This window comes from Globicephala melas, chromosome 6 (genome assembly GCF_963455315.2).
Source record: "Globicephala melas chromosome 6, mGloMel1.2, whole genome shotgun sequence".
NCBI lineage: Eukaryota > Metazoa > Chordata > Mammalia > Artiodactyla > Delphinidae > Globicephala > Globicephala melas.
Genome location: NC_083319.1, coordinates 21,127,190 through 21,138,371, shown reverse-complemented (window position 1 = coordinate 21,138,371; position 11,182 = coordinate 21,127,190). Strand labels below are relative to the sequence as shown.

General features: G+C 42.9%; 1 protein-coding gene across 1 annotated transcript; it reads right to left on the bottom strand.

The window, feature by feature from the left end:
* Positions 1–462: 462 nt before the first annotated feature.
* Positions 463–6,458, bottom strand: LOC115854573 (allergen Fel d 4). The gene is given in 8 exon segments (XM_070045704.1): positions 463–752; positions 1,678–1,723; positions 2,527–2,637; positions 3,329–3,402; positions 4,162–4,268; positions 4,270–4,308; positions 4,671–5,838; positions 6,421–6,458. Coding segments are annotated over 7 exon segments (492 nt in total). The 5' UTR covers positions 4,767–5,838; positions 6,421–6,458; the 3' UTR covers positions 463–733.
* Between the last annotated feature and the right edge of the window lie 4,724 nt (positions 6,459–11,182).

Below are 11,182 nucleotides of genomic sequence, written 5' to 3'. Positions count from 1 at the left end.
GATACCATAGATGTGCTTCTACAAAATAAAAGCATTTGCCGTACCAAAAAAAAAAGAAAAGAAAAGAAAAGAAAGAAAGAAAAGAAGGGACACTGACCATCTCATAGGACGGATGGGTTAGAGAAGCTGGGGTATAAGGGCATATTCTGAAACATATCGAGCTGGTATCAGCCCCAGCAGCATCTATCTCTCAGTACCCCCACTGAAAAAGAGAATTCTAGGATGGAGCAATTTATAGCACAAGTCTTATAGTTTGTCTTACCAGGTCACTAAGAAATGGGCAAATCAAAAGGCAGGTAGCACTCATGGGGACAGAGAATTACTGCAGACAAGGGAGAATCCTGAAACTCAGGGAAGATTCTGAGAAGCTAGAGGAAGATTATGGACACAGGGCCAAGGAAGTCCCCTCATTTGCTTCCTGTCAACCCCACATCTCTTTAACATACACAAAGACAAATCACATGACTGGAAGGTGAATCATTTATTGACCAGGTAGAGGAAGGTCTTATTCACGGTACTGTTGTGCTGAATATGGCAAAGAGAGTTAGAAATTTGCAGGAAACTTTGCTTTGTGGTGAGCTGATGAGTCTTCCTAGATAATTAGGGGAGATCCTGAAGATGCAGAGCTGATGCCTTCATGTGCGATAGTGATGGAAATCGGGTCACAGAACTTGTCGCAAGATGATGTGGGGACCATGGAAGAGAAGATCCTGGAGCCCAAGTGAGGTGGCACTCACCCAGTGCTAAGTAAGCTGACGAGAACAAGAACAACGAGACTCATTAGGTGCTTCTTGGATTGAACTGAGGACAAAGAGAATTTCTATTACAAAAAAAAATGTTGAAGAAATAGTTATCAACCTGCATTCTAACCCATGTTATTTGCCAGAATAGGGGTAGGGAGGGTGTTAAGTAAATGACTTTTTTTTTTTTCTATTGCTGATCCCATCTTAACCTTCCCCCACTTGAGTCTATGAAAAGAAAAGAAGCAATGAAGGATCTTAGCAATGCCATCCTCAGCATTGGAAGTTTTAAAGAATTTTTGACAAATTGAGGAATCATGGCGAAAGCCATAGCAATCTTTCACTAAGTGCTTCCTTCATGGAAGCCATCATTGCTAATGAAGCCCCACAATAAATCTGAGGTTGGAGACAGATGAGGAAACTCAAGAGTCCATTTTCCAGGTTGGAAGACAACTGGAAGGTCAGACAACTCTATTCCCAGATTAGAAGTTACGGATGTGCAGGAAGAAAGGAAGAGATTGAAGGAAGAAAATTTTTCTATAAATTGGAGGGTGAGATGGTCCTCTGGGCTTGGAAGATGGACCACAAACACAGAGATGTATTTGAGTTTCACACTCACACCCTTTTCCCATTTAAAACTTTAAGTCATGATTTTTAGCACACTATCAATTACTGAGCCCTTTTCTCCAGCATTATATCCACACAGTAACTCTATAAGGTAGACATCATTGTTTCCCTTTTAACTGCTACATCATTTGCTCAAAAAGCTCATAGCAGGAGTGGATCCTGAATGCAGGTCCTCCAACTCCAAATTTCAAGCTCTCCCAAAAAGCTTCCTTACCAAATTATTTTTATTGTAATCTTTGGACATAAAACCCTAATGCTTTGGGGAGGCACTGATCCCTGAGCCAGCCCCTCTCCAGCAGAGCTCACCAACCTGGAGGCCTGGGCCACTCCACTCCCTCGGGCCTGGAGACAGTGATCTACAGAGGCAGAGAAGAGCACATTCAAATACCAACCCTGGTTTATTTCCCAGAATGAAACCAGATGATTCTCCAGGTTAGGGCAAAGGGGACTGACTGGGGTATTAACTTCTCTTGGATTTTTCCCTTCAGGAACATTCCCATTCAGTAAAATGGGAATTTAGGCAGAGAAAGCCAGAGAGATCTCAACTTAACGACTTTGGTAATATGGAAACATGTGGAAATATGTTTTCCTTAACAATCCCATATTTTTGGTAAATTTTCACAAACTTTTTCATGATTTTGGGCTCCCGTCTGGTTCTTGGGCGTGGGAAGAGTGACAGTAACTGCTTTGTCTTGTTTATTGGTCACTGAGTCTCATCAGAGGGGCGGGGCTCCAGCCAGACGGGAAAATGAATGGTACTGACTGGGTGCTTAGGCAGAAGTCTTGGGGATGAAAAAATAACCTATCTTGAATTTTTTTTTTAAGTGTAATCTCTCTTTATTTTTTACGTCTTCATTGGAGTATAATTGCTTTACAATGGTGTGTTAGTTTCTGCTTTATAACAAACTGAATCAGTTATACATATGTTCCCATAACCTGTCTTGAATTTGACATCTTTAGGATATCTTTCTGGCATGATGAGAGATTCATCATGTTCCCAACACTGAGCCTGAGAAATTTTACCAAAGGTGAGCATCTATCTTCAGAGGAGGAGAGATGTCATCCCAGGATAAGATTGGGAAGACCACTCTGTCTCCAGGCTTCCTTCCTTCCCCAGTCTCCCCACCCCACGATGAGTGTCAGCATGAAAATACTGTACCGTAGAGCTCCAGCAGTTGGAATGATTCATTGTTGTTGACATTCATGAGATAAAAAATAATATATTCAGTATAGTTTGTTTGAAGTATGCGAAATTTATTGTCTTCATCATCTGTGGAGGAAACAGAACACAGCTCAGAACTCCTCTGGTCCATGGGAAGGAAGTGAAACCCTTTCACTTCCTATTCTCTCCCACAAAACAAATTCAAGTGCATATCCTGGAAGAAATAGAGAGTGATATCTACTGCCTTCCATTTGCATCTCTCTGGGATTCATGAGGCAACTTCTAAGGAACGCTGGTGGACTGACCACTAGGGGTAGAAAAATTCAGCCACAGCAGCAGCTTTCCCTCTATCATGCTCCCTGAAACTCACCTACCCTCCCTCAGCCATCTCTGCCAACTGTGTGTCTCTGTCTTCTCTATAAGCCCCATTGCATTATATACCCAGGGCTGTGTCCCGAATAATGTGCTGTGGCAACGGCCCTCAGACATCATCAGAAAGTGGGCAAGGAATGAGAAGCTGTCCTGCCAAGTTACTTTTTTTTTTTTCTGCCAATTTTCTTTTGTGGCAGGAGGTACCTGTGACCAAACTGCCTTCTACACCTGATGGTACTGTGTGCCAGGCACTGGCTTTTACACACACATTTCTCCCAAATTCAGGATATCGGCTATTAGATGGCCCCACTGTATTACCTAAACAAGCATATCAGGAACTGACCAAGGTCCTGAAGATACTGGGGTTTAGCAAATTCCTTGCAGTTGGAAGTAGAATTTAGACAGACCTTTCTTTTTGCATACTTACAGGTAACACTATGTACACCATCCTCTCCTGCTTTGTCAGAAAGCAAAGACATTTCAGGACATGCTCCACTTACCCTGTAAAACAGAATGAGCCGATGCCCAAGAGATACTGATGGCGGTGGCTCCTTCACACTCTACCTGTAACTTGAGTTTACGATCCCACTGATTAACTGTTGAACATTTTTGGGTATAGTTTCCAAAGAACTTTTATTTACATTATTCACTTTATTTGCTGCTTTGAGAATGAGTCAACTACTTCTATCACTATTACTCTACCACTGCTTCCCACTATTACTATTACGATAGCTACTTGTCCAGAGAATTAGCTGGGTTCTTACCATGTGCCAGCCTCTTAGATATGTGCCTTACGAACATAACCGCACTTGGTCCTCACAAAAAACCATGAGAGACAATTATTATCATCTTCTTTTACTCTAGGGAAAATTGGGGAAGAAACAGATGAATTTTCTTGGTCACACATATAGATTCAAGAACGAGATAGGCTGTTGATTCTGAATCCTGTGCTCTTAACCTATGCTGTCATGCCACACTACTTATGATTCTGATACCCCTCTACCCCTTACCTCCTCTACTCCCGTTTAAATTCATGCCTGTCACCAATTCTTATCTCTGAATCTAGAAAAGCCACAGGTTCACCAAACCCCAAATCAGTGCCGGATGATGGACCCTGATTTTAGGTGCAGGCCCAGAATGTATGTATACATGTGTGTGTGTGTGTGTGTGTGTGTGTATGTGTGTGTTTGTGTGTGTTTAGAGGTCCAAGACCATATTCAGGCTTCTGTTTTTTCTTTCCCAAGCAAAAAACCCACTTACTTTGTATGAAATTTAAAGAACAAAGAAAATTTTTCCAAGGCATGGACGTGCTCCACAAAAACTCTCATGCTACCATTTTCTTCTATTTTTCTTCTATCTTTTCTTGGCGTCTGAGGCCAAGAGAATGGAATCTCACTCCCCTGAAATCTGCAATAAATCAATAAAATGATTGGGTGAGAAAAGAGGAAAGAGATACAACATGAACACTTGTCTCCTTGAACTCTGGCCTGTGGGCCAGGACTCATCACAGTGACGTGAAGATGAAATTAGAGCTCAGGTCAATTGGCACCACACACCTAGGACTCTTTCAACTGTCCCTCCAGTGAGAATGGAGGTCCCCAAGTGCTGTCGTCTTTTAACATGGCACAACTGCCCTTAGTCTAAGGTCTGAAATCACCCCTTTTGCCTAATATGTCAAGGAACTGCTGCCCTCCAGGAGGGTCACCTTGTTTCAGAACCCTCCAAACCACCCCCCAAAATCCAAAGTCACTATTCTCCACTGCCCCTACCTTTGAAATATCGAAGTTGCTTCTCACAACACCAGGGTTTCCTTCCTTGTGGGCACAGCCTACAGTCAGCCCCGGACACAGCAACAGCAGCTTCATCTCGGCAGGGGACAGCTCTGTCTTCTCTGTAGTCACTGGGAGTGAGTCTTTCCCTGACGGCGGTTCCTCTCCCCAGGGCCTCTGTTTTTATATCTGTTCTGGGTCCAGTTTTTTGCCCACAAGGCACCACCTTTCCTCCAGGAAGTGGGAGAACCCATATCTGAACCCAAGACTATCTGATCCCAGAGCCCCTATAATTATTGACTCCATGACACAGGTTGAGGCTTGATGTCTTTGGCATGAAGGACAGATGGAAGAGGAATAAGTACTGCTTTAGACCCTCAGGTGTGTCTGGCTGGTAGTTATTACTGAAGAAGCTGCATGTAGATTTCCCTAAAATGTGACGCTAGGGATGTAGCTGTGAGCCTGATCAAGGGAGGGGCAAGTAGCAACTCTCTTGGTCCAAAAATATTTGATGAATGAATGGATAATTTGAGGAGTATTGCTCTTCTAATAAGGAATTAGGAGATGCTTCCATACCAAAAAAGCAAAAACTATGCCCTCCCATGTGTGGCCGCAAGTTAAGTAGCTGGTCACCAACCACATTAAGACTTCCTTGCCCCAAACCAAAATACTGCACAGAGCATTTTATAAGTGACCCACGGGAAGGGTGACAGTCTGCCAGGAGGCTGAGAAACAACTAGCCTAAGTCATGACTCAGCATGGGTCAAGGGCTTATGGAGTCCATATATGACCAGATGACAATCCATTTATAACAGGTACCTTGATTGAAACTAACAGCTGACTGGAAATGGACTTAGTGACCTTGTCTTTAGTCACTCTCTTAATTAATTGAACAAATCACTCATTGAGAAAGCCAGTAGGAACAGTCAAGCCATCTTATATAATAGCAAGACACAGTCAGTGCCAAGAAGAATACCAAGAAATAGAGCTTATTTGATTCATGCGCCACAGTGGAAGTACTCCTTGGTCCCTGGCACCCGGGGTGCTTATATTCTGCTGGTATTGGCTCAAATCCAGTTCTAAAATATCCATTCTCTTCACTGATGAAAGGTTGCTTGGAGCTAACAGCATCCCATCTGTGTCATCTGGGTCCTTTGGAAAACAGATCCTGAGACAGATTTAGGAGTATAAAAGGCTTACTGGGAGTAACACTTGTGAAAGGAAAAAGGAGGAAATGGGATTAGGGAAGGGGAGTTGCCAGACCATGACATAGATCTGACAGTCTCTGTCAGCCCAGCAGGGATCTCTGAGCGTGTGAGAAGAGTCCTGTGTTAGGCAGAAATGGATGGGACCTTGTACCACAGTCTTGCACAGTCATTGGATGGGGCGACCCCAAGAAGACCACTACCTCAGCTCAGGAGTTGAGGCCGATCTGAACCAGTTAACAGTGGTGGCTGTGAGCCAGCCACACTCCTCAAGGCTGCACGATGGGCCCTTTCGTGAAGAGGGAATCTGAGCAATACATGTCTATGTCTGGCACACCATCCTAATGTCCAGAAAGAGGCGGTCCTGTCAAAAGGGATCCAGAGTTCTCTTCCCACATGGGGTAGGGGTAGAAGCAGAAACCCTTTCCTTCTTTTCTAGTTTGAAATTTCTACCACAACGTGAGGGTTCCCTGTAGGTAAGAAACCCAAGGATAACAGTGATTGTCACCTCCAGACTCACTCATCAAAATTGAGTAAGTACTTACATACACATGGGCCCAGGTTACCCAGAGGTCCATCTGGGACTCTCCTGGTAGCACATCAGTTGCTGGTCAGTAGTAGGACCAGTTTATTCCAATGGTACTGACACCACCGGGCTTGGGGAGGCTGGAAGAGAGTTTGGACAGTGGGAAGAATAATCATAAGTCTTGGATTCTGTGCCCTTTGGGAAAGGGTTAAGGAGCCCCAAAGATAAAAATCATTCATGTAACCATTTTGCCATAGGCTGGACCTAATTTGAAAAATAAGAAAATCTGCTTCATATCATCAATGTAAGTGTCTCAGGGAATTATTTATGTAAAGAGCTTGGCATATGGACAGCTACATGTAAAAGAATGAAATTAGAACATTCTCTAACACCATACACAAAACTAAACTCAAAATGGATTAAAGACCTAAATGTAAGACCAGACACTGTAAAACTCTTAGAGGAAGACATGGGCAAAATACTCTCTGACATAAACCGCAGCAGTATCTTTTTTGACCCACCTCCTAGAGTAATGAAAATAAAAACAAAAATAAACAAATGGGACCAAATTAAACTTAAAAGCTTTTGCACAGCAAAGGAAACCATAACCAAAACGAAAAGACAACTTACAGAATGGGAGAAAATATTTGCAAACTATGCGACCAACAAGGGATTAATCTCCAAAATATACAAACAGCTCATGCAGCTCAATATCAAAAAAAAACAAACAACCCAATCAAAAAATGGGCAGAAGATCTAAGTAGACATTTCTCCAAAGAAGACATACAGATGGCCCAAAAGCACATGAAAAGATGTTCAACATCACTAATTATTAGAGAAATGCAAAGCAAAACAGCAATAAGGTATCACCTCACACCGGTCAGAATGGTCATCATCAAAAAGTCTACAAATAAATGGTGGAGGAAATGGAACCCTCCTGCACTGTTGGTGGGAATGTAAATTGGTACAATCACTATGGAGAACAGTATGGAGGTTCCTTAAAAAACTACATATAGAACTACCATATGACCCAGCAATCCCACTCCTGGGCATATATCTGAAGAAAACCATAATTCAAAAAGATACACGCACCCCAATGTTCACTGCAGCACTATTTACAATAGCCAGGACATGGAAGCAACCTAAATGTCCATTGACAGATAAATGGATAAAGAAGATGTGGTATATTTATACAATGGAATATTACTCAGCCATAAAAAAGAATGAAATAATGCCATTTGCAGCATCATGGATGGACCTAGAGATTATCATACTGTGAAGTAGGTCAGACGGAGAAAGACAAATACCATATGATATCACTTATATATGGAATCTAAAAAAATGATACAAATGAACTTATTTACAAAACAGAAGCAGACTCACAGACATTGAAAACAAACTTATGGTTACCAGAGGGGAAAGGTGGGGCAAGGGAGGGATAAATCAGGAGGTTGGGATTAACATAGACACACTACTATATATAAAATAGATAATCAACAAGGACCTACTCTATAGCACAGGGAACTCTACTTAATATTCTGTAATAACCTATATGGGAAAAGAATCTGAAAAAGAATAGATACATGTGTATGTATAACTGAATCACTTTGCTGTACACCTGAAACTAACACAAAATTGTAAATCAACTCTACTCCAATATAAAATAAAAATTTTTTCAAAAGAGTTTAGCATAGTGTCTGGCACATAGTAAGTGGTCAGTTAACGGAAGCTAATCATATTCTTTACTTTTGATCACGTTAGTTATTCAACAAGCAGTCATTGTTGTCTTACTATGTCCAAGCTCTGAGAGTACACTGTTGACAAAAATAGCTCAAATTCCTGCCCTTACTGAGCTTCTACAGTGGTCCATTTTCTTTTTAATCTTCACATTCTGGATCCTATAAGGTCAGGAGCATGACCTGAGGAAAAAGACCAAACTAGGTGCCTCTCCTTTAATTGTAGCGTCTACAAAAACCCCTGACTTCTTTCTTCTTTTCCTCATGCTGCAACCCCTTCTGGAAAGCCCTCCCTTCTCTGCCTGTTCAAATTTTACCCTTCCTCCAAGGCCCCGCTCAAGAATTCCTTTGACTCCCCAGGGCTCACTCTTCTCATCCTTTGTATGAGCACCTAGAGTTTCACGCTTACTTTATAGCAGTCCGTCACTTATCGGCTTGTGCTACTGTCAAAACATAATTCTCAAAGAGTTAAAGAACATAACTCTCATACAACTATATAGCGAGCCTGTGTCAAAGATTTAATGTTAAATCTTTTTTTTTTTTTTTTTTTTTGGCGGTACACGGGCCTCTCACTGCCGCGGCCTCTCCCGTTGCGGAGCACAGGCTCCGGACGCGCAGGCCCAGCGGCCATGGCTCACGAGCCCAGCCGCTCCGCGGCATGTGGGATCTTTCCCAGACCGGGGCACGAACCCGTGTCCGCTGCATCGGCAGGCGGACTCCCAACCACTACGCCACCAGGGAAGTCCATGTTAAATCATTTTTGAAGGACCCAAAAGAATGACAGCTGATTCAAAGGAGGATATGAGAAGCTGATGTATGTATAAGTCAGTGAAAGAAAAAACTGCTGGGATAAAATTGCTAAGTTAGACACACGTGGTTAATGTCCTACAGGGCAATGAATCCACAACCTTTGTGGTTATTGTCTCCACTGGACAGAAAGCATTTACATATTTACCAGACAAAAATAATTTGCACCTTCTCAGTTTTTTATCAATTAATCTCTAACTTCACAGAGCCTGGCCCCTAAACAACAGTAAACAGTAAGTTAAACACAGTCACATTTGGCAAGAGTGTGGTGTGCTCCAAGGACAAAGAACAAGATAAACTCAAAGGGCCAACCTCACCGGAACAGAGGCTTACCAGACCCTTATCACTCTGTCACACAGCAGCCGCTCAACATCTCTGAGCTTTCCCAAGCAGCACGCCTTGCCCCTTTCCCATCCCATATACAGAAAGGTATTCATCCCACTGGAAACATGCAGACCCTACCCAAGCAGCAGGCAACTCAGAAGTCCCTTTGTTCCCTGGCTATAAAAACAGACGAGCCGTGCTCATGGTCGACTTTCCCTGGCTACTGGGAAGTCGGCCCGCTGTCCTTGCAGCGAAAACTCTGTCTTCCTTACATTCTGCCTTGTATCTGGAAATTCTTTTCCAACCCGCGCTGGGACCACAACAAAGAGAACCAGGTAGGACGGCTTATTAGGTAGCGCTCTTGTATGACTCTGAAAGGAGACATGGTTATCTTTTACCTTTTCTCCATTTGGGGATAACTTTTTAAAACACTGGTTTCTGTGTTTACACACACACTGGAAAGGTAATTGTCAAAAGACAGTCTCTGGAGTCAGAAAAGCCTGAGTTCAAATTCTGCTTCCACACTTAATCTCTGTGCGACTCAAGTTTCCTCAGCGTTGTTGCAAAGATAATGTGAAAAGGTTTAGAAAGGGCTAGAATGCAATAGGTCCCCAATAAATAGTAGTTCTTTCACTCTCTTCCCCTCCTCTTTGAGAACACAGGTCACATTTTGTATTTACTGTGCTCCCTCCGCCTGTAAGTCTCCCTGTGTAATAGACTTTCAATAAATCTTCTCTGGCTGTTTGCTAAGTGTCCTGCCTGTGACTTAGGCAAGTTCCTTCCCTCCTCTGGGCCTCAATTGATACAATGAGAAGATTCAGTGGTTCTTAACTACGGCCAACACTAGTCCAGGGAGAGATTTTGGAAATGGGGGTGGTGGATGTGGCATTTTTGGTTTTTACAGTAACTGGAGAGTATTACCGACATTTGGTGCCCAGGACCCAGGGATGAGAACCTTTGGCAGTGCTTAGGCCAGCCCCCTACGAAGTGGAACTGTTTCATCCCCACTGGGAAATACTGAACCATATCTACAGGGCTTTGCAAATGTACACCTTCTGACAACAAATTAATGCTTCTCTGGTGTGTGTGTGTGTGTGTGTGTGTGTGTGTGTGTTTTCAAAGGATGGAGGACGCGTACACTACACAGTCCTGTTTTGCTAAACAAAAAAAGTATGTTTCATTTCCAAACATTTTAGCAATTCCCCAGATTATTCCGTGCCTGAAACACAGCCTCATTTTGTCGATGGATCTTGTCTGAAGAATAGGTCTTTGCTTTTTGCGGCTGCCAGCCACAGTGAGCTCATCTATTTTCTGGAGAAAGAGATTGTCCCAGGGCACCCTTATTGGGAACCAACTAGTCTTTGCTGAGTGTCCAGGCCCAGTGCAAATAATAGTAGGGAAGTTGAAGACAAGGAGCTTTCCTACCATCAGGAGGGAAAAAAATAAGCTTATAACATAGGCAACCCCAGCGTTCCAGGAGAAAGCTTGGGGCCTCCTAGCTGCACTCTGAGTGAATCCCTTTCAAAAACACCGCTCTTCTTTTCATTCTTTTGCTTATGGCCTTGCATCAGGCAACTGTCTTGATCTCTTCCCCACCAGAGACTGACTTGAGCTCCAAAGGGAAATAACTGGCCCCCGTTCTGTTTCCTCCTGGGCTTAGTACACAACAGGCACTAAATTTATACTTTTTACACCAAATCTAGCTTGCCTACCGATTCTCCTTTTTGCCTGGCATCTTGAAGAGAAGCAAGTCCTTTAAGCCAAGGAACCAAATACTTTTCTTTTGGAAAAACAAAGTCTTCATAAGACCATTGAGAGTCTTTTATTAAAAACTGGCAAAGCAGGAAAATGAAGTGGCCACAAGGTAGCAGAAGAGGAGAGATTTTATTTTCCTCCAGGAGAAAGAACTAATGA